The 23,704-nt window shown below is 60.4% G+C and overlaps 1 protein-coding gene across 15 annotated transcripts in view; it reads right to left on the bottom strand.

Moving 5' to 3' along the window:
• RBFOX3 (RNA binding fox-1 homolog 3) overlaps window positions 1–23,704 on the bottom strand; it is a 146,702-nt gene that overhangs the window by 14,500 nt on the left and 108,498 nt on the right. For 7 of the 15 annotated variants that reach the window (XM_040582209.1, XM_040582208.1, XM_040582215.1 and 4 more), the window contains one exon: window positions 10,377–10,858. The exons of 4 other annotated variants lie outside the window; for them this stretch is intronic. In XM_040582209.1, the coding sequence (XP_040438143.1) occupies window positions 10,377–10,478 (102 nt within the window). In that variant the 5' untranslated portion in view covers window positions 10,479–10,858. Of the gene's footprint in view, window positions 1–10,376; window positions 10,859–20,849; window positions 21,195–23,704 lie in introns of all 15 variants that reach the window. 4 more of the 15 variants (XM_040582210.1, XM_040582214.1, XM_040582211.1 and 1 more) reach the window with 3 other exon arrangements.

The raw sequence follows: 23,704 nt of genomic DNA, 5'->3' as shown, positions 1-23,704 counted from the left end.
ATCACCCCCAGACAATGGGGGAATCACCCCCCTGGGAAGGAACTGTGAAAGGAGGTGGGGAGCTGCGGAGGCTGGAGGTAGCAGCAGCCGTGCTTAATGTCTTCATTAAGGAGGAGGCAGGGGAGGGGTGAGAGCCGGCTAACAGCATCTGCCAGGGATGCTCAAGTGGGAAGCGGGGCTGGAGAGAACAGGCAGGACCCAAGAGGCTGGAGCGACTGCGTGAGACAAGGAGAAGGGGGAGGAGGAGGAACAACAACAGCAGCAGGGGGTAAGGCAGGGCAGCCTGCTGGCATGGGAAAAAGAGCATTTTTCTGAGCTGCCACACACCTGCCCCTTCTGCCCCAACTTCCCTGCACCAGGACCCTGCAAGGGGGGAGCTGCCCCTTGCCGGCCCAGGGCAGCAGGGCCAGATCCTGCCCTCAGCTCCATGAGCCCATTCTGACAGAGCCTGGCTGCTGCGGCACAGCCAGGGACGGACGCTGCTAGCCCTCTGCCCGTGGGAGCCCAGGGAGGAAGGACATGGTGGCTGGCAGGCATGCAATAGCCAGCAGGAGGGGGGATAAGACACGAGACCAGGTGCCAGCACAAAGCTACCTGCGCATCCCCGTCACCCCCTGTGCCGGGCAGGCGGGGAGCGGGGTCCAGCCCCAGGTCCTGGCTCCACCAGCTGGAAACTTCATTCGGAGCTGAGGCTGCATGAAATATTCATGAAGTAAATGGTGCAATTTCATCTGCATTCAGCCAACTTCATGTATATTTCAGAGTATTATGAAATGATAATGTTGTGTAACCGAGGCGAGATGGGGGTGCTTGGGGGGGCTCCCGGCTGTCCCCCACGTGTGCGCAGCTGACATCTCCCAGGCTCGCATGTACCTGTGCCACTGCATCAGGGAGCGACCGGGCTGCGTCACTGCCGGAGACATGACAGGATCAGGTCCGCCGTGAGCGGGAGGACAGCAGCTCTGGGACGCGTGGTGCTCCCTCCCGAGCAGGGCCTGGCACTGGTGGCAGTGACACAGGTCACCTGCAGCAGCTTCCAGCATCACCAGCAGTGCCAGGGCTCACTCGTAGCAGTTCCCGGCATCGCTGGTGTTGCCGGGGCTCATGCACAGCAGCTCCCAGCCCTGAGCAGATGCTGCTGGAGGGCAACAGCCCCGCAACAGACCCAGCGTACACAGTGCTGGCCAGAATTCCCAGCAGTGCTTGGTCCCCAACAGTCACCGAAGGGTTTGGGACAGGCAGGCACATGAGGCACAAGCTTGGCTGCAGAGCCTGGGGACCAGGACAGGCTGGAGAGGACCCAAGTCCAGGACAGGCTGGAGAGAACCCAAGTCCTCAGCAGTGTACACCTGAGCTACCTGCTCCTCTGGAGCCCCGCAGACACCGGAGAATCGGATGTGGGTGCCTATGCACTGCATGGCTCTGCATACCAGAGTGTCCAAGCCATGCCAGAGGCTGGTGTGGCTGCTGCTGCCAGTGGTTCGGAGGGGCAGCCGCTGTCTCCCCACTGCTGGCAGGGGCTGGGGGCTCTGGAGAGCAGCTGCTCTGGGAAGGGCTGCAGGGTGCCTCATCCCCAGTGCACCCAGCAGAGAGGCACTGAGCACCTTCAGGTGTGCCAGCCCACACTGCCGAGCCATGGCATGTGGGTGGCTGTTAGAGCCCAGGCAGAGAGGGGCAGGGCCCAGAGAGGAGCAGGTATCTTCCTCCAGTGGGGCCACACGCCAGCAGGTCTATGGTCCCTCCCAGGGTCCCATAGCAGGCAGGTCCCCAGCAGCCACAGCCCTTGTGCGGTGCTGCTTGAGTTACCTGCAGCTAAGTCCAGCCCGGCTGGATCCAGACAGCTCAAGACACAGTGCATAGCAGGATGAAGGGCCACATCCACCAGCCTCATGCCTCTCCCACAAGCACCACGCTGGCTCCAGCCACCACCTCAGCACCCTGCCCCACAGCTCGCAGGTCCTTGAGGAGCCCAGCCAGCACTGCCCAGACCCTGGTGCCACTCCTGCAAAGCTCTTCGCACCCAGGAGCCCACCCGTGGCCCCCCATCACTGTCACACCGCCTCTGTGCTGGGGCTCTGGCACAGTTGCATGTGGCGCTTGCTCACACGCAGCCTCTGAAGCGTGCGCATGCTCTCACCAGCCAACGTGGGCACTCGGGGAACCACGGACCTGCGTGTGCACCCGGACAAGCTGTCTCACGCAGTCCTCTCTAATAAGCAGTCAGGAGCATAATTTTTCCTCTAATTACATATTCAGCACTTCTGAGAAAATGAGATTTTGGTAATTCAATTGGACTGAGAAGCAGGGCTATAATAAAATGAAATTTGTAACAATCGCGCAGTTAAATTAGTTAAATGGAGAGGAAGGAGCTGTGGAAAATTGACCCCTTGATCTCCTAAAGACTAATCAGACATTTGAACCGAGTTGTGCTAAAAAAGCCCCCAGGGTGTTGCGTTGGTTGAGTGAGGGGGAAACCAGAGATGCCATGAGGGAAGAGCTGGAAAACAGTCAGGACCGCACAGTGCCACAGAGGGCACCGCCCCCCAGCCCCGCTCTGCACCCAGCATGGGATGGGTTTGGTGGGGAGGGTGCCAGGGTACAATGCCAGGTCCTGATGATAGCCGGTGCTGTGGAGGCCACTGCCCCCATCAGCTCCTGGACACATGCTGTATCCTTGTCATGCACTGGCGCATGAGGGTACATGGAGGATGGTGGGTGGTCCCTCTCTGCCGTGCCCTGCCATGGGACCAGCCCCGAGTGAGGACAGCCATCACCAGGACACCAGGACAGGGATACGCATAGCACACTGGTTGAGAGAGGGGCGTCCCATGAGCTGGGGGGCGCTCTGCAGCAGGTACAAAGTAATTAGCCTCAATATTTATCTTGTTGTTGTTGTTTTTTATTTTTTCTTGCGAAAGAAAAGGAGAAAAAGACGAGTTTCTCATTTGCAAGTTAATCAGTCTAATTACCTCTAATTAAGAGCTCCCCACACAATGCAGATCACAAATAAGCTGCCACTGTCGCCTGCTCCCACTCTTCTCTCCCCATTTCTGATTTTATACAAGAGCTGTTTGAAAGCTGCGGCTGGTGCCGTGGCCGGGAGATGCTGAGCAGACACAGCCAGGGGGAGCAGATGCGGGATCCCCCCAGGCTGGGGGCTGCTCCCCTCCACAGCCAGTGGCAGAGCTCTGCTGGACATGCTCAGGGAGGCCCCACTGCTGCTCCCCTGGGGGACCGTGTCCCAGAGCCAGGGCTCAGCTCATCCCGGCCTCTCCGACCCCTGCACTGAAGCAAGACCTGCATGTCCTTCCCCTGCTTCCCTCCCTGGGCAGCTCCTGCCTGCACGAGGGACTTTGCCCTCATGCCCTGACCGGCCTCGCTGCTGGGGTACAAGGTGGCCGCACACATGGTACCCGCAGGCAGCCGGAGCGGGGATGCAGCCAGCATGGCCCCAGCTCGCAGCCCAGACCCCAAGGCTTGGGCTCTGGCCCCACCAGCACTGCACAGCCCCAGCCAGCCTGGGCGAAGGGACAGGGACAGGAATCTGCTGGTAAACACCGGCCTCACCCAGCCCAAAAGCTGCTGAAGGGGTGCTGACGGTCGGGCAGCCACATGGTGCCAGTGGCTCCCCAGCCCTGCAGAGAGCTGCAGGAGGCTGCGGGGATGCAGGGCAGCAGCATGATCCCCAGTATGGGTGCTGGGCATGGAGCAGGGGAGAGCAGCTGGGGCAGGCTGGGGCACATGGGCAGCTGGGCACAGTGCTCTGTTGCTCAGCCTTGCTAACATGGTGCCTCAGCACCACCGGTCCCCTCCTCTCCCTGGCTCTGCCACAGCTGGCTGGAGGGGGACACAACAGCAGCAGGGAGCACAGGGTGAGGAGCTGAGGGCCAGGCAGCATGCCACCCACCCTGCCTGCCCCTCTGTGCCACCAGGGAAAGTACCCCACGTGGCGCTGGGAGCTGTGGCAATCATGTCAGCTTATATGTCATTTTCTACTCAGGTAATATGAGCAGTGAGGGATCACTGCTCGGAGATGAGGGGAAAATCATGATAAAGTGCTGCAAGCCCAGCGCTCCAGCGAGGGAGAGCAGGAGCAGCCAAACCTGCCTCGTCCCCCCACCATGGGGACGCTGCCGGGCATACCCCTATATCCCACAGCAAGCTCCACCACCAGCATGGCCCTGCGGGCATGCACCAGCCACCATACTGGGGTGCCAGCCACAGGGACCCAGTGGGCATATGGCCACCCTGGCTCTGTGGACGTGCTCCAGCCCCAGCACCCATTTCATGCTGGCAGGAGCCCTCCCGGGACCAGGGCACAGCAGCTTCCCAGCTCTGATAGCAGAGGAATGGCTGAAATCCCCGCTTATAGGAGCAGGACCCGGCTCTGCAGACGCTGACCCTGACACGTCTCCAAAACCACCTGCCTTCCCTGGCAGCACCAGCCTGTCCCACACAGCGAAACCCTGGCAGCACCAGCGTGGAGGCGGGGGCTGCCTGACTCCTGCTCCCAGCACCATCCCTGCAAACTGCCTCCTCCAGCTGGGTCTCCTTCCAGCACTTGTCTCACTCTGTTTAATAGGTTATTGCTGCCAGGGATCACATCTCAGCAGTGCTGCTCACACAGGGGCTGGAGCAAATCCTGCTGATGCTGTGCAAACTCTCTCTGTAAGATCCGTGCAGTGCAGCCAGGACACCAAGGCCTCTGGGGTGGGGGCTCTACTGTGGGAGATGCTGCGGCTGCCAACTGCTGGAGCTGGCTGGATGCTCAGGAAGGTGCCAGGGGGACAGAAGTGAGAACCTGGGTAGGGGAACACAGGCTGGGGACAGTGGGGCTTGTAGAGGATTTGGGAACCGCACCCGAACCCCTGCAGGCAATGTCTGCAGCCCTGGGGGATGTCTGTCTTCAGCAGCCACCACAAACCCTGTCACCTTCTTGGACACGGCCTTTTGTCCCTCCCTGGACAGACTCTTGCCTATGCCAGGGCCTCCCCCAACCTGCAGCCTACCCTGCTTGGGTCAGAGGGGTCTGCTCCCCAAGTGGCCAGCCGGGCTGCACTGCCAGCAGTGCCACCACTGCTGTGGCCATCGCCCCAGGGAGCGAGGGAGGATGTCTGCTCCCACCTGGCCGGATGAATGCCTTCATCCGGGTAAGGTGGCACAGGTCAAAGCCCTGCTGGTACGGCCATGCTTGCCTGCGGGCAGCGCAGGTGCGAGGCCCTGCAGGCAGCCTGGAGCGCCGAGCCTGCCCAATGGCAGCAGCACTGCACTGGGCCAGTAGTCACGGCATGGCCAGGGCGGCAGAGCCCCCTAGTCACACACTTCTGGGCTCAGACTGGGGCTTGCACTGGTACAGCGGGGCTCACCAGGTGATAGCCGTTGCCGCAGGGAGCAGCCTCAGTGTGCTAAGGTCCTGGCACAAGCAGGGATGTGCCCGCACTGCCTAGAAGCCATGCCCAGCACATGGCTGCACTACACTGGGGGGCTCGTGCCCATGTTCACTCTGCACCTCCAGGCTTTCACTGGGGGCTGCCGTTTACCCGCAGCACTGCCCTAAGTCCAGCTCCTGCCCCCCCTACCCCACTACCCAGCTGGATGAGGCTGGGGTGGCCCAGCTGCTGTGACCCCAGCAGGAATGTTGAAGTCGCAGCTTCCCACAGGCTTGGAGCCTCCTCTGCCCAACTGCCCCAGCCTGGGTGTCCCAGCACTGGGAACAGGCAGCTCTTTCCTCAGATGTTTCATTCTCTCCTGTGCCAAAGCACCTTGTCCAGCATTCCCCAAGGCCGGCACTTCCCCAAGGCATCCTGCAGCCCAGTCCCATGCCTGCCTGGTGTGCCTTCTTGCCAATACCAGCTGCACCAGGGGACTAATGCCCTTTCTGGAGGGGCTGTGGTGCCCCTTGGTGCCCCTGCCGCTCACCAGCTCCACTGCTGAATCCAGTTACTTCACAGATGCACGCCCTGGGGACAGGGCAGCATTGCTCCTGCTGCCCGCGGAGCCACCACACTCATGCCGGGGCAGGTGCCGGCAAAGCCCCCGCTGCCAGGGTCCCTCTGCTGCAACAGATGCCATGCACCTGCACGTGGGGGTCCTGCCCAGGTCCTGCTGCCGGCCCTGGGCAGGAGCTGGTGGCAGCGCTCGCCCTGTGGAGAGAGCCACCGGGAGCCAAGTCACTGCCGTGACTCTGCAGATCCCCGGAGGAGTGAGGAGCCCCGGGTGCTTGGTCCCAGCACCCAGCATCCCGCCCAGCCCTGGCTGCAGACCCTGGAGCTGTCCTGGCCCTGGGGCAGCACAGGAAAGTCTGGATTCAAATGCACTTTCCTATTTGGACGTTGGGCCCTGAGCAAGGGCGGCTTTGGGCTGGGGGCAGCCAGGGGCCGGGGGCAGTGGGAGCCAGTGTGGGCAGCCTGCGCCTGCTCTCCTAATTAGCCTTTCTGCTTTGTTAAACCATACCCCTCCACTGCCTGCCTGTAATGCTTTAAAGAATGATAGATACTAAATCTAATTTAATCTACTCATTCACCCATCACTATAGTACTAAAATAGGAATGTACCTATAAAAAGAGCATCGCCAGGCAGTGTAGGCCTAAATTACAGCTATTGTGGGAAAACCAGCTTTGCAAAGACAAAATTAATGTCAGTGTTTTCAATATATTGAAAAAAAAAAAAGCAAATAATATTTTTTTGCGGCTTTAAAGCCTGTCCTGCGCCACGCAAGCAAGGTGGCCGCTGCAGTGCGGGCGCTCGGCCGGAGCCGGGAGCCGCTGTGCTGGGTCTTGCATCCGTGCAACACACAAGCAGGAGGGAGAAACCAGGTTTGAAACGAACCCACTGCTGCAACACGCTACAATATTGCTCGGAATAGACTTGCTCCCTAAAAATATAATATGCTAAACTTGGCAGCAGCCCTTTTGGAAAGGAATTTTCCAAGCAGCCTTTTGCAGAGGCTGTTTCCCAGCGGGCCAGGCGCTGCTCAGCCAAGTCTCCTGCACTGTGGGCTGGGCAGCGCGGTGCGACCGCAGGCACCAGGGATGCCCCTGGTGAGTGGCACCTCGGGGGCAGCTCTGCAGCGGTTTTCAGCCCACTGTACATCAACCTGTGCTCGTGTCCAGCCCTGCACGCACGTCACTGCCCCCACTGGGGTCTGTGACATGTTCTGACGCCGATGCTGAGCCTCAGAGCTCGGGTGTGTTTCGGGTCAGCACTGTGCCTTGTCCTGGAGCAATTAGCTGCTCACTTATAGTGAAGACACTTTTTAAGTGGCAACTGATTCCTCCGCTAACGAAGCGAAGCCACCAAAGTCTCCCTCTGCACCCAGGTCCTCGCTGAGCAAGAGCTAAATCTTACTGCCAAGCCCCACTGAAGGACACAGCGTTCCTGCCTGCTCCACCAGCGTGGGCAGCTCAGCCGTGGGCACGCACACACCCTCCCACCAGCCACACTGCAGCCCCCTCACCTCCTTCCCCCTGGGAGCCCTGCTCCTGCCCAGGTGCTGGATCATGGCAGGGCCCAAGGGGGGATTCCTGCATGCAGTGTGGCTGCACCATGCGGAGTGCTGTGCACCAGGGCTCCCATGGCTAGGACCAGGGCAGCCATGCAACTGCATGGGGGCAGCTGAGCTGCACGAGCTGCAAGGTGCCCGCAGCCACTTTGATGAGCCATTCACAGTGCCAGAGCCTGTGGGGAACTGTTTTTTTCCTGGCACTGAGCTAATCAAAGTTTTGCAGACAACTTAATTTCTTGGTCATTCCTTCAAATGTCAGGGAGCTACAAAATACAAGCAGCCTTCTTTGGGAAGAAATGCAGCAAATGCCAACGAGCTCCTTGAAGGGAGAGCACATGCCTGAAGGGGATACTGCGCGCAGAACCCGTGGCCCCCCAGCTCCTGCCCCCCCTGGCCAGCCCAGCCAGATTCACATCCGTCCTGGCACAGGAGGAGTGGTGTCCTGCACGGGCCCCTGCAGCCGTGGGACTCAGGCACCACCTGTGCCTATGTGCCCTCCCCAGCTCCGATGCAAAGACATTTGCCTCCCTATGTACACTCACACTCCAGCCAGGGAACCGTAACCTACAGGGTCTAAATCGAGCCCCTGGCAGACCCCACAGTCACAACAACTTTGGGGAGAGTTGGTTAAACCCCTCCAGGCATTTCTGGCACAGGTGAGTTGTGCTGGCTGGCAAGCTCCGTGGCAGGCATGTTCCCATAGGCAAAGGCATCATTGGCCCCTGCGCACCCCTCTAGCGCAGGTGTGCTGAAGGTGCACATGTCCAAAATCCAGAGTGAATTGAGGGCTGAAACACAAGGTACCAGGCAAGCCCATTGCTCAGCCAAGCAGGATGAGGAGCCTGTCAGTAGCATGTGCCCTGTGCCCCTTCCCCATGTGACGACTGCCAGCGATGTCCCTCTGCCTGATGCCTTGTTGCGACACGCACCAGGAACACCCTGTCCTCAAGTGCTGGGTGCAGAACCTCAGCAAGGGACAAGCCCTGGGAAGAGAATGGAGATTTTGGCCTTCATCGTGCTCATTAGCTGGGTGAAAATCCAACTCCAAATCTCTTAATAAAACCCTCCTTCCTGGCTCGTGAGTCCAGATCTGCTGCCAAGGAGCAAGAGGCTTCTGGGAGACCAGGGAGGAAGAGGCACTAAACATGACAGTCAAATTAAAACAAACAGGGCAATGGGGGAACCAGGAGCTGCTGAGTGCAGAGACCGGTGCATTGGGAAAGGTTTCTCCCTCCCAGGGACCCCAAACCCCACTCACGCACAGCCCAGCTGGGTGCTGGCAGCAGGCAGCCCGTGCCTGCCCGCAGTGCTGCCAGCCCCTGCTGCCTCCAGCCGCAGCCCCGGGAGCCGGCAGGCAGTGCAGCTGGTCCATGCCAGAGCGCTCCGCAGGGCCAGTGGCACAACCAAGCCCCTCATGGTGGCCATGGGACTGGGGGATCCCAGCTGGAGAGGGAAATCCTCCACACTGCCACCCGCTCCCAACAGAGTCTCTGGGCCCCATGCTGGCTGCTGGTTCAAAGCATCCACACGCTCCCTTCAGAGGGACAGAAAACCTCCCTGGCAATGGGGGGGGGCTTGGGGGTGGTTTCTGCTTGGTGTCAGACATGCCCAGGCAGCCAAGCAGCAGCCACCGGGACCTTGGCACAGCCTGGAAAAGCTGAGACCAAAATCCAGCCCAGCCCCAGCTCTCACAGCCTCTGCCCGCAGGAGGGTGCAACAAATCATGCACTGGTCTTGGCCGGCCTCTGCAGCAGCCCCGCGTGAGCCCTGGCCCTGTGTGCACCCCATGGCTGCCACTGCACTTGTATAACCAGTGGCAGCACCAGCTTTGTCAGTCCCATCTCTAGTGCACCAGATGGAGTGACCCTGGGCCTTGCCGTCCCCACCACCAGCACGGCCACTGTCCGGCCACAAGCCCGCTCGGACACAGGCTACGGCCATCCCGAGGGACCGAAATGCTCCCCAGCCCTTGCTCGCTGGGGCGGGAGGGTTTGCACCTGCGCCGCCTGTCCTCAGCTGCCGGGTGAGCCACACAGGCCATGCCGAGCACGGTGAGGATGCTATGAATTTTTAAACCCCTGAAAGCACAAATGGAGCAGTTTGCCTGGCTGCGAGACGGGATTTCCAACGCAGCAAAGAGGCTTTTGAAGAAAACGATGCCTCTCCCGAGCTGCACTTCCCCTGGGACAACGAGCCCGGAAAGCCAGCGTGCTGGGTCCAGTGTGGGACCCAAGGACAGTCCCGCAGGACAGCACACCCTGGCCAGAAGTTAAGGACCAAGCCGATGGCCCAGGCACCCTCTGGCCGGGCTGCCCAGACCTGGGGCTCACCCGGACCCGCCGTCCCTCTGCAGCACCTTCCTGTCAACAGCAAGACAAACCCACGCACGCTCAACCCCTCGGCCTGGCTGCAGATGCGCACAACGTGACGGGATACACACACATACATGCACACGCGTGTGCATGCACAAGCGCATCACCTTCCCTTCTCCCCGGCGGCTGCTCAGGCCGTGCCGGAGCCTCATTCATTTATCCGAGCATCCATCACCACCCTCCGCCTGTGCCGAACAGCAGCAGCGCTGAGGCAGGAAAGCACCGGAGCCTTGCCGGCAGCTCTGCCTGCCGCACTGCCCGCGCCTCAGCCCGCTCCCGGGCGCCTCGGCCGCAAACCCGGCGGCAGCCCCAGCGGAACCGCAGCCAGGGACCGGGAGTGGCCGCCGCCGCACACCTCGGCGCCGCCGCGGGGCAGGTGCCGGAGGCCCCGCGGCCGGGGAGGAAGCAGTTAAGCTCCGACCCTCCGCCGAGAGGGAACCGGCGAAAAACACGTGTGAACCGGAAAGCAAAAAAAAAATCCCCCGGAGAGGGTGACTTACCTGTTGGAGGTAGAGGAAGGCTGGAGGACAGGGGAGAGAGTGAGGAAGCATGCCTGAGTTGGAGACAAGGAGGCAGCCCGAGTTAGCCATGGAGCACAGCATGTGTCGACAGGTAGCCGTGAAGCTGCTCGCGGGTCCGTCCTCTTCCGCACACCGCTATCCTCGTCTTCCCGGCTCGCCCCTCGGGCTCTCCCCTGCTCGGCCGTCCCTCCCGACCCCTCGGCGCTAGTTAGGAGGGATGCATCTGCGGCAGGCCGGCTGCGCCCGCGCCCCGGGAGCAGCGCTCGGCTGTTCACTTCGGTGCCATTAGACACTGGCACTGAGCGCACGGTCTGCAAAGGGTGTGTGTGAGCCAGAGCGGGAGCGGGGAGAGAGAAAGGAAGGGGAGGAGGAAGGGAGAGAGGGCTCGGGAGCGAAATAAAAGGGGTGGGAGTTGGAGGAGGAGGGGGAGTCCCCTGTGCATTCAGACATCAAACAGAGCTCTGTATAAAATGAAGAGAATCCGTAATGACATGAGAACAGCTGATCCCGCACTTAACCCCTCCGCCGCCGCTCGCAGATGGCTTCCCCGCCGCCCCTCGCAGCCCCCGGCCACACTCTGCTGCGCTGGGGAAGCAGGCGGGCAGGATGGGGCTGAGCGGGCACAACCGTCTCCCTTCCCGGTGCTGGCTCCCAAGGGACGAAGGGTCTTACCGGGAGTTCTGGTGATGCAACACGGGCGCCCCGGGAAGCCGTGCAGAGCAGCCGGCACTTCCAGCCGCGCAGACCCCGCAATGGCAGTGCCGCGCCACGCTGGGCAGCCGCGGGAGTCCCCCACGCACACACAGCCGGACACGTGCACACGCACCACGCTCTCCTTGGGAGACACACACGCAGACAGGGACGGGCAGGGAGCCATGCAGCAGACCCAGCTCCGCCTCCCTGGAGAGAGGCACATACCTGCTCACGCCTGCAGCCCCGCAGCACGCACGGCACCGGCACCAGTAGCCCCGCGCCGCGCCGCCATGGGCTCACGGCACGGCACGGCGGGCAGGGCCGGCAGCTCGCCGGCCGCCCCTGCGCGAGGAGCCATGGCGGCAGCCGCGGCCCCGCCTGCACACCCTGGGCGCCGGCAGCTCGGCCCTGACAAGTGCAAAGGCATGTGAGCCCCAGGCAGGGCCTGCTCCCAGCAGCCTGCGACCCTCCCCCCCACCTGCCTGCCAGCCCCCGGGGAGCCCGGCACCCTGGGGTGACACCGAGGTGCCCTGCCTGCCGGCACCGGCTTCCCCACATTCCTCGGAGCACTGGGGACGCCTTGCCCTGAGCACCTTCCGTGGGCAACGGGCAGGGGGCTGGCACCGGCAGAGCTTGAGAGGCTTTTTGGCATTTCAGGCTGGCCTGCCGGTGCTGCCAGCATCCCTGACGCATCAACACCATGCACACCTCTGTCACAGCTGCCATGGCAATAGCCTATGTGCCAGTGCCCATGAGGGACACTGGTGCGGGCACGCATGTGTGCTTGTTGGCTCCCTGGTCCCACCTTGCGCCTCCTCCTAACGTGGCCCCGCGGCAGCCCCAGCACCCTCTGGTGCTGCACAGCTCAGGGCTGGCACGGGTGTCCCTGCCCCAGCACCCCACACCACCAGCGCTGCATCACTCCTGAGTTCAGAGCCATGGCCAGCAATGAAGCAGCCGGGACAGCATTGTGCTTGGGTATGTGGGAAACAAAACCTGGGCTCAGTTCAGTTTCCATCTTGGCCAAATGTGATGCACAAAGGCAGGTCTGTGCCAGCAGCTGCTGATGCTCCGTCTCCGCCGGAGCCTCCAGCACACGACCAACCCTATTTGGAGGCTGGGATTTTCCACAGTATCCCCAGACATAGCGACATGCTGCAGTGTCCTGGTACACTTGCAGCGGTTCCCGTTTCTGCTGCAGATACACAACAGCAGCGGTGTGTGGCACGGCTGGCCTGGAGGCACCGGGCAAACCTGGCGGAAACAAACAGCTTTGGGAAAAGCCATCCTGAAGAAGCTGCACCTGGGGCAGAGGGGGTGCCAGCCTCCCTCGTGGGGTCCTGCTACTGGGGTGACCATGCTCTAAAGCGACCACAAGGTGCCAAATTGGGGGGGAGGGGGATGCCAGGCCAGGAAAAGGGTTTCTCATCACCACCACCCCACAGTACCGAGAGCCGAAAAAAGTCTGGCAGCGACATCTGCTACCAACAGTATCCTCCAGCTGCTGCTCCTTGCAAGGAGCGTGGGCTGCAGTGAGCTCCCGTGTCCCACCACAACCGCTCGCCCTCCAGCTCCCAAGGGACCACAGCAGACCCTGATGCAGCAGCCTGTCCTGCACACCTCAGTGCTCAGACCCCACGCTCGTCACTCGCCTCCTGCTCCCGTTCCCCAGGGACTCCTGTGGCCCTGGTGCTGCACTCTCCTCCATGCTCCAGTGCCCAGGGCAGGACATGGGGCAGCTTTGCAGCGGCTGGGTGACAAGCATGCCCTCCCACAGCCCCTCAGACAGCTGTGGGGAGAGGGGCCCCACCCGGCACCTGCATGTACCTGAGCACTGCACAGCACCCTGGCACAGGGCGAGGGATGCCCTGGGCAAGGTGATGGGCAACTCCAAAGGCCCTGGGCCGGTCTGGCTCCAGCACGGTTCCTGCACTGCTCTCAGGCAAAGGTGAAAAGGGAAGGGCATGGCCTGATGCTCTGAGCTTGCAGTGCCCAACCAAGACAACCACGTGAGGCAAGGGCTGGCTCCAGGCTGAGGTAATCTGCCTGTTCTTCCCCACGCCAGAGCCTGGCTCCGGGCAGCGTGACTCAAAGGCGCTCCTGGCTGGGGGCAGCGCCATGAGCCCTGGCATTGCCCCGAGCCAGCAGCCCACGCCGCGGAAAGGTCCAGGCTGGCTCCAGCCACAGGCTGTCCTGCAGGGAGAGCACACAGAGTGATGTGCTGGGCTGATACCCTGGCCTCAAACCCACCGGTGTAGACCCTCTGCACCACTGGCTGTGTTTCTGCAGGATAAACAGCTTGGCAGTGGGGGAACTGGGCATGGCTCTGGGAGGTGAGGAGCCTTCAAGTCTCCTCTCTCCCTCCTTCAGCCATCACCAACACCTACCTGGTGGCAGAGATGCCCCCACAGCAGCAGGAGCCCCTGTGGGACACCAGCACAACAGGGCGGTACCAACCCACTGGCCTGCTCCAGCGTGGGGAACATGTCCCCGGCCACCACCAGCTGATGTCCTTCACCCTGCTGTTCCCAGCTGCCCCAGCACTGATGCCGTGCTGCAGCCCCAGCCAACGGCACCAGCACCAGGGCTCTACCAGGGCAGTCCTTTGGTGCCCAGGCCTGAGGACCCCCAGGCAGGGCTGCCCAGGCCTGCAGAGCTGCAGCCCTGGAGGAACCCCTCCAAAACTCAAGTCTCCTGGAATGAAAGTTTATTTATCTGTTTAATTAAGATGTGTTCACCAGGCGCACAGACCCCGTTCCATCTGTCTCACTTACAGCCACATCCCAGTAAAATTAAACCTAATAAATATCAGACGAGGGAAAGCAAAGGGCACATGTAAGATATATGATCAAAGGCAGAAGTTGCACAGGGCTGCAGTTCTAAGCACATCTTTCTCTCTGCCCTTCGGGGATGGGTTGGTGATGCGCTCCCATGCACAGGATGGGGTTGGCTTTCCTTCAAATCAGCACTATTTTCGCTTTTTATTTATTTTAAATGAACCCTCGAGGGCTCCTTCGTTTTGTTTTCTGGAAGGGGGAGAATAACATGGCACCAGGACAGAAGCAGCCTCGGCCACTGGTTTGGAACCCAGTGGGGCACCAGGGCTGAGAGGCAGAGCCTGTGCTGGGATGCCTGATGGGCACGCACCCCCTGAACTGCCAAGGGAACTCGTTGGGGAAAGCGTGATGCTCTGCACTGCTCCCAGGCAGCTGGGATGTACTGGCCATGCATGGCTGGGAGCTGGCCCAGCGGCAGATAGCTGCTGGGAGGTGCCCAAGGCAGCCGGTGCAGTGCTGCTGGTGCAGTGCTGCTGGCTCCCGCTCCTGGGGAGATGCCAGAACTGCTGGGTGCTCAGCTCCCCTCTGAGGCACACTAGCCTCCACCATTTGGAAACTCTACCCACCAGAAATGAGGGCTCCGAGGTCTGCCCCTGAGCCTGCCTGAGCATGTGGTACTGTGCAGATTGGCAACGTGGCACGGCTGCGGCATGTCCCACACATCCGAGGGGCCCCCGCACACATCGCACCAAGCCTGAGCACATGTCAGAGCCGCTGCCTGCCAAGGGCTGCCCCCGGCACCATGTCCAGACCGTGGCCCACTCCCCACACGGGACGCGATAGGAAATCACAGCCCCCAGCACTGCAGTCCTCATTGGGATGCCATCCCACATCCTCTGCTGGCAGAGTGGGATGACGCAGTGGCCCATGGATCTGCCATGAGGCCATAATGCACAACCACAGGTGGGCCAGATGCCTCAGGCGCTGCAACTGTTTAACAGGACCCCATCGCATCCCCCAGCACGCTCCCACAGCACAAAGCTGAGGCACAAGCCCCGATGCTCCTGCGCGGGAGAGCTGCCAAGAGGGGATGCAGGTCAGGCCTAGGCGCAGTCGCTGCTGTGAGGACCAGCCAGGCTGGGTGCTCCCAGCCTCCTGGGCGTCAGCCTGTGAATGCAATGCCAGCAGCCCTGCAGCACCCAGCAAACAGGGCACCCATCTAGTCCTCTCCTCCCACCCACTCCAGAATGCCCCCAAGCCATGGCATTCATTAATTAAAAGCTCATTAGCAGTTAGTCATAGACATAAAGCGATTAGATGAAGGCGCTGATGGATCTAGGCTGCTGTGAAGCAAGGGGAAGATCTTGCACCCCTGTTGGCTCAGCTGCAGGGAGCACCCCAGTGCTGGGCACAGATCAGGACAGCAAAAAGGAACCGACAGAGGTGACGGGTGAGAGCACCATGTGCCAGCAGGCTCTGCCTCGCAGAGGTCCCTACCCACCGCCCCAGCCACCTCCACGCCATCACTGTGCTGCTGCTCCCTCTGCCTGAGACCAAGGTGCTCCTGGCCTCTCTGTGCAGGGGCAGCATCCAGATTTGCTGGGACTGGACTGGGACAGGGATGCCTCTCCCAGCACCAAGGAGAGCGGGAGGAGCAGGGGGCTATGGAGGCTGTGCACCCTGAGCGTTCCCAGGCAGGGTCCCCCGACCATGGGACTTGCTGGCACAGAGCACCCAACACTGGCAACAGCACAAACCAAAATGCTTCCTCCTGCCACCAGCATCGCCAGCCCTGGCCATGTCACAGTTCCTGCTCATACTGTCCCAGCACCACGTGCTGCCCTGAATCCCCACACACTCACTCCCCTATCTCTGGAGACAGCGTGTAGGAAAGTCACCTTGAGGGGGGGAATTAGAGAAAAATTGGGTCCTAATAGAAGTGTAGTATTGCAGAAAGCTTTTTAGGGTAAAATACAGCTATCGCCTTCAGGACAGTTCGCATGCACGGAATCTACATCACCGCAGTTCCCCAAGTGACACAACCTGCTGTCCTAGAGAAGCAGTGGAGGGTGGACCGGAGACACTGCGGCCAGGCTCTGCCGTGCTCCCTGCAGGACTGGGAACACAATGGTACCAAACAGCTGATAAGCTGCACAGCGGCTGTAAAATATATGAGAAGGTGTCTGTTGCTGGGCCAACAACTGTGGCGACGACCAAGCAAGAGCCTTATTATCTGCGACAGAAGGTCCCGAACTAGGCCCCCTCAGCACTTCCAAAGCCTTCTGACGAGGATGTGCTGACTGCTAAAAGAAAACAAACTGCTGAAGAGAGAAAATTCAAGGATGCTAGGGTAAAATAATTATGGTAGGGGGAGATCGTGATCTCCTACTCAAATGGCCCCACTGACAAGAATGAATCCCCCCTTGGGGAGCATGTGCAGTAAATTTAAAATGAACTCTACCTTTAAATGAAAGCGAGAGAACTTTACACCCATCATAATGAAGGAATGTATGACTAGAGTCGCCCAAGCTCCACCTGAGAGCAAAGAGAAGTATGAAAAGTGAATGAATGAGGGGATGAGGGGACAAGGGGGGAAGACACCACTGAGAACAAGTGAAGGGAAGACACCACCGAGACGGACTCCTGGGACCGGCCGACGGGCTGAGCTTTGCTTCTCCCCCCCTTGGGACACCTCGGGTGACACTTGGACTAATGCTTCCTCGGGAGACTTAGAAATATCTCCAGAGAGTTACTTTTTAATATTTGTAGCCAGGCTGTATTGTTGTAACTTTTCCGCGTGTTTTATACTTCGTAACATTTTATTTGCATGTGCCCTTTGCAGACAGTCACTGACACCGGCAATCCAAAAAACTGTCTCATCTGTTGCACAAATAAACCTGCCCTGTTAAGTAGCTGGTCGGACAACCAAACCCTAGAGCGTGGCCGTGCTAGTTCATGAGCATGGCCGGACTGGCAGTGCAGGTGCTATCAGTGTGTCCAGAACCGTGGTAGTTAAACGCGACTGGACTGATAGTGGTGCATTGGAAACCTAGCCCACCTAACCTCCTACATCCCTGAGGAGAGTTGGAAGGCAGGGTGGGGTGGGGGTGGGGTTATTTTCTGCTAAATTACTCCATCCCCTTTAATGCAACACAGCCACACAGCCACCTTCAGAATGCTGGTTTCTTCATCTCTGAAAGACAGAGTTTAAACTAACTGCAGGTGCATTGGAACCCAATACGGACATTGCAATCAGGGTGCAAGGACCTCCAGGAAGCACAGGTGGGATGTTGGGGAGAATGCCCCAGCTCCCTGGGGATGTCTGGCCAAGCTCCTCTGCACCCAGTTAAACCGCCTTTCCATCTTCCCCTGCTCCTTCTCCTCCAGTGGCTCTCGAGGTGTCAGTGCCTGAACTCCCAAAGAAGCCGGAGACTGTACTGAAAATCCCCACTCTGTGGCATCCCAGCACTCTCACTGCTGCTGTCCCAGATCCTGCCTTTGCCCCCAGCTGCCACCTCCCCGCCTGCCACAGCGGCCATGAGGTCACAGATCGCAGGCAGGGGTGGTGACGTCAGCACCCAGGTATGATCTCACCAAGTGAGGAGGGAACTGTGACCAACACACAGCAAGTATCTGAGAGCTGTAGCAGCCAGGAGGGGAGCAGAAATGCAGAGAAAGCACATGAAAGTTTAATGGGATCTAGGAAAAAACAGCACCTCACTGAAACTTTCCTCACCCACTGAGGGGGGGATGGGAGGGGGTCCTGGGGACACTTCAACCTCTGACCAGAGCTGCCAGCACCATGCAGAGCAGGAGAGCGGCTGGGCCAGCGCCCAGGGACATACTGCTGCCCCTTGTGCCATCCCTCCACTGCCCTTCAGCCCATGCAGGCAGTGCCTCAGGACCCTCGGTGCTCGCCACTGAGCGGAGCCCAGGTTGCAGCTATCCTGCGAGACGTGTGAGGAGGGAGGCCAGTGCCCCCCTGTCATGCGGCACAAGCAAACAGTGCACAGGCACCTACCAGTGTCCCATCACATCTGAGCTCTGAGCCGACTGAGGGACACGCAGCGGCTCCCACAGGGACAGGGTTTACACCCGTGTTTGAGCAGGACAAGCAGGAGCTTGTCACCACAGCGGTGAGAGAGCCTGGCTTCTTGCCTTCAGTCAGCATGGCCCTTCCTAAAGCCCTTTCACTTGACAAAATATTTACATGAAATAGCAATTAGGCTCCCTAGATTTAATGAGAATTAACATGCAGGCAGAAGAACTGTGGCAGAATAGATGCTGCTGAGCACCTCAAGCTCATGGGCTGCGTGGACAGTGCCAGCAGAGCTGCAGCAGGCAAAACAACTGCACTGAACTCGGCAGGGTGTGCCACACCAGCACTGCCAGGGCCAGAGCCATGGCCACCACAGGGCCCAGCGTGGGATGATGCAGGAATGATGGAGGGTGATGCAAAGAACAAGCGACTGCAGATGTGGGGACCTGAAACGCTGCATTCCCAGAGTCCCCTGCTTCCCTGAGATCAGACCCACTGCCTGACAAGGGGTTCCCAAGAAAACGCATCCCCTGAGCTGGTCCAATGCCGCACGCTGGCCTTGCAGACTGCAGCTGGGGACTTTGGCAGCAGCCCATGGGACACCAGTGCAAGGGGCAGGATGGGACAGTTGAGGCTGCCCAGAGGGGTTAGCGCATCTCCAAGCATGGGTGACAGCAGGGGCATGTGGGGCACTGCTGGTTCTGGGCACGGGGAAGCCTGTCCTGAAATGCCACCAGGAGGGGCAGACAGGTGATGTGGGCAGAGGGAGAGCACCAGGCAGGAGGTGGTCTGGAAGCAGACACTCAGTCCTCATTATAAGGCTTTTTAAATGCACAGACAGGATATTAGCGTTTAAACAGGCTGTAGGACTCCAGGGCAAACTTTAAAAATCATAATATTTATAGAACCCTCTTTCCACTCGCCCCACATGCTCTTTATTTCGCTGGCAATTACTGCTAATTTGAAGACATTTTGCTTTGGCATCTCAGCCTGTTGCAGTGTCGATTACCAAGCCACCCGCTGCCGCCTGCCACCGCAGCGCTCCCCGCAGTGCTCCTGACGGCGGCCACGCTCCCGCCACACAGGCAAAGCAAATCCCTCTGCTTCCTCCCATGCTTGCAAGGGAAAGATGTCCATGATGCCCAGAAATGACGTTCAGCTGCTCCACTGGGAGCAAAGCCCTCGCCCAGCCTCTCTCCCAGCGGGAATGCCACTGTGCCCCGCATGATGTTGAGACTCAGCCATCCTGGGCTTGCTGGCTACATGCACCACGCAGAATAGGGAAGGGGGACCCTTGAGCACTGTCCCAGACAGAAAACACATTGCAGGGAGCTGTGCTTGAAGCTCCCATGGGGACAGGCACCTCAGTGCTGCTGCCCCACGCTTTGCACCACCTGGAACTCTGTAAAGTCATGTGGCACCTACGAAGCTGCAAGTGGAAACTCTAGAGCAGTTTGCTTTCACAGCCGTGGTGGCTCATTAAGTCCCTAGGCAGAATTAATGCCCTAGCAGAAGGCGGCTCTCCAAGCCCCAATGGGCTCCTGACCGGCAGGAATCAGTGGCTGCACCGAGATCTCTCATGACAAAGCACCTTATGCCTGAAAGCTGCTTCCCTGAGAAACAATGAATTCGCATTACCTTCCTCCTCCCCATAATCTCCTTCCCCCAAACGCCCCTTCACCCAGCTCTGCTCTGCTCCCTGCTCCGAAATCCAGGGGCATGCAGCTCCCCAGAGCATGTAACCCCCAAGGGCTGCCACAGCCCACCAGCCCCCTGCCAGCTCGGCCAGCGCTCGGGGAAGTGGGAGCATGAAAGGGGCTGGGAAGCCATGGGGAGCCCTTTGGGATGGTGCAGAGCCCAACACTTAGCCCAGCTCCTGCACCTTAGGGGAGGATATGAAGCCCCTGGGAGGCTGCGGGCCTCTGTCCCCTTCCCCTCTGCTCACTGTCCCAGCCCCACCAGGAGAGGAGCTCACTTCCATGTTCAGCATCCCATCCCTGAGCAAAGTGCCTGGGCAGACCCCATCACATTCCCCTCCTCCCCGTCCCTGCTCCAAGCCCTTGAGATGGCCATGGGTGGTCTCAGCTGGTCCCCCACCAGCCGTCCCCCTGCATGGCTTGACAGCTCAACTAGCGCAGGGAGAGCCAGAGCTCCAGCAGAGCCCAGCCCTCCCACCCATGCCCCTCACCTCCATGGGGCACAACCAGACAGAACCTGGCAGCTCCATGGGCTCCAAACTGTCCGAACAGGGACTGCGCTGCTGCGGAGGGGCCTCAGCGTCCCCAGAGGGCTCTCAGCAGCCTCAGCCACCAACCTCAAGCTTGGGATATAAGTGTGGGGGCTGCCCCACGAATGACTTTCCAAATCTTGGGTGGGCACCTGTGGGAGACAGCAGATCCCCAGGCCATAGAGGCTGGCTGCTGCTCCGGCTCTGCACAGACCCATCACCTGGACACCCTGCTGCTGCCACATCCCCTCCAGCATAGACCCCCAGGGCAGGCTCCAGAGCCCCTGCCCACCAACCCAGCACAGCCAAGGGGGGACAGACAGGGAAGTGTTTCTGAGCAGCCTCTGGTCACCCTGGGCAGGTGAGGGGGCTGCTGCCTGCGGCCAGCGCTGTGGGGAGCTCAGAGGGAGCAGACGGGAGGCAGGACTGGGGTTTGGGGTGCTCTCAGGCAGCGATGAGGCTGCAGTGCCCAGGCAGGGACCCCTGCCTGCCTCTGCTGCTTCCCTCTTCCTCCCCAACGCCAGGCCTTCCTCCAGCATCACAGCCTGTCCCCTGCCTGTAAGCCGTAGGCAGCGAGTGCCTTGCTGGAGGAGGAGGAAAGCTCTCTGTGGCCAGCGGCTCAGCTGGGAAAGGACAACAGCAAGAAACGACCCCGACCCTGAGCAAAACCCTGGCAGAGAGGGCGGGGAAATCCCCCCCTTAGTGGTAGTACCTACCCAAATATACATCATCATGTTGGCAGCAGGGTGCCGAGGAGCTCCGTGGGATTGGTGGGAGGGTGGTGGGCTGCTCGCTGAAGCCGGCTGCGCTGAGTGCCGCTCCTCCTCCGTGGGCTCTCTCCCCTTGGGTGCTCGCTGTCTGGCTCCAGCGCCAAGGGCTGGCGCGGGCAGATGCCCCGTGTGCTCGCCTCCCTCCCCAGCGCAGCGTGGGTGCTTGCCGCGGGCCACGCTTCAGAGCCGGCTGCCCGCGTCCGACATGCTGCTGCTGGGCGGGCTGGAGAGCAGGGACCAGAGGACTGATGTGGGGACAGCCCTGGGCATGCAGCGGGGCAGGGGCTTACTCTTCCCAAGGAAAAAAAAAAACCAAAACCAAAAACGGTGAGAGGGAGGGATAAAAATTAAATCCTCTCTGGCGTTTTTAAGAGCAAAGGAAAGGGTAAGCGCATGAGGGGAAGCCACCTGGAGTGCCTGGGCGGGGGTTGGGGCCAGGCGGCCGGGCTGGGTGTTGGGGGGCAGCGGCAGTGGCAGCGTGTGCGCTCGGCGCAGGCAGCGTGGGCTCCCGCGCTGACACTCGGAGGAGCTGATGTCCTGCCTCAGCATTTTTCAGGCTACCCTGTCAATAAGGGAATCCGCTGCTCTCGCGGTTAACCTGCGAGGTGCCAGCCGGTTTGCATGGCCGCCTGCTGCCCGTCTCTACTCCTGGCCCGTAGGGATGTTTGCCCGTGGTCCAGCAGGTCCTGCTGGGACGGGCTCTCTTGGGGACCCCAGCATTGCCTACTTTGCAGGATGCAGCTAAGCTGTGGCCTGAGGTGGGGCAGAGCCAGCAGCGCCCAGTCCCCACATGCGGGAGCAATGAGGGTGGTCCCTGCACAAGCCGGCTGCCCTGCAGCCCGGGATGTGGCTGCCGCAGTCTGCATGAGAAGGGCACCCAGAAGTTCCTACCAACACTGGGGCAGCAGCCGTCCCTCCGTCCCCAGCATCACACCCCAGCAGACCCCTGGAACAGAAGCTAGGTGGAGACCCCGTCCCTCAGGGGAGAGTCGCTGCAGGGTGGGCCGTAGGGACAAGCCCTGCTCTGGCTTTGCCTGCAGTGGGGCTCCAGGGGCAGGACGGACCTTCCCACAGGGCGCCAGCTCCCAGCCGCCTGCGGCACAGGCTGCAGGCACGGCTCAGCAGCAGGGCAGCACCGCTTGTCAGGCAATAAATCTCCGGTCCTTCTGGGGCACCACTCGGCAGAGGAGAGTGAGGGGATTGTGTGCACTGAACCAGACGCGGGAGCAAGGGAATAAATAAGAATAAGGGAAGGTGCAGAAGCGAGAGGGGTGGCAGATCGGTCTCTGGGGCCCAGCTGGCTCTGACATCTCCAGCCCCATAATCATATTCAAAGCAGAGCCAGGCTGAGGCATTTCTCCTCCAGCACAGCAATAAAAGAAAGCAACACTCTCAATAATTCAGCACCAGCAGAGGGTGATAAAGCAGAGGAGCCACCACTGCAGGCAGCTGGGGCGGGAAGCTTCCCACTCCCTCTTATATCTTGGTGATCAAAACCATCTCCTCTTTCTCTGTGCCCTGCCAGCGCAGCCGTGGCCATGGCCTGGGGCCCCACAGCCTGCTGGACGCCCATGCTGTTGCATGGCATGTGCTCTTGGTATGTGTCGGCTGCATGGAGACCTGGGGCAGAGGGGCCCAACGCAGCAGAATAAACCCCCTCCACCAACATGCAAGCCAAAAGCTGGAGGGGTCCTGGGCATGGAGGCAGCACCATCCTGGAGCCAGGGCAGCACGGGCAGTGGGAGTGCTTCCTGAGCTCGGCTCCCTGGCTCAGCTCTCTTCCCAATGCTGTTTCACCTTCTCTCACTTCAGCATCCCCAGTCCCACATCCACACACTCCTCACCCTAAGGCACCTTTGCAAACAGCAGCCCATCACCCCGCAGCCATGTCCCAGCTCTCCCATCCAAACTGGATGCCAGGGCTGCTTTAGCTGCAGGACATCAACCCCACTGTCACCTCCCCTTGCTGCAAGGGCACATCTCCTCTCCAGACACAACTGTCCAGCCACAGCTTGGAGTGCTGCAGGCCTCTGCAGCCCACTGCAGCCCCAGGGACTGACCTGAGTGCCACCCATCCCCCATACGCAGCTGGACACCGGGAGGGAGCAAAGCCTTCACTTCGGCACAGGGAGCCAAGTTGCAAAGACATCAGTACAGACATGAATAAATGCCGTAGATGCGGTGCTTAGGGACATGGTTTAGTGATGGACTTGGCAGTACTGGGTTAATGGTTGGACTTGATGATCTTAAAGGTCTTTTCCAACCTAAATGATTCTATGAATGTCAGAGGTGGAGGCAAGCCCTGGGCCCACAGAGAGCTCCCTACCCATCCTGTTGCCCAGCCCAACAATCACCTGTGCCTGCCTGCTCTAGCCGTGTTGCACCAGCGCTGCCGCGTTTTGCCGAACAGCCCAGCAGAGAGCCAGCCAAAACTCAGACTCTCACCCCCACACAGCAGACCCAGCACCCTGCGCCCCAGCCCCACAGCCCACGCCACTGCTGCCGACCAGTACATTCCCTCCCCAGGCTCACAGCTGTGGCCCAGCCTGGGTCACGTTACCTGCAAACCCAGCTCCCACCCCAGCCTTCCCACTCCTCACAGCTCATTTTCCACATTTCTCATGCCATCTCAGGACCCTTCCGGACCATGGCCCCCCCTCCCAGTGGGTCACTTTCATCCTTGTCCTGCCGACGACAAGAGACAAGAGCAATTCCCCCCCCGCCCCCCCCCCCCCCGCAAACACCTCTTTCCTCCATCACTTTTGCATGGCGACAGATCCCCAGTGCCCATCACCACTGCC

Source organism: Falco naumanni, chromosome 1 (genome assembly GCF_017639655.2).
Source record: "Falco naumanni isolate bFalNau1 chromosome 1, bFalNau1.pat, whole genome shotgun sequence".
NCBI classification, from domain to species: Eukaryota; Metazoa; Chordata; class Aves; order Falconiformes; family Falconidae; genus Falco; species Falco naumanni.
This window is presented reverse-complemented; position numbering and strand designations above follow the sequence as displayed.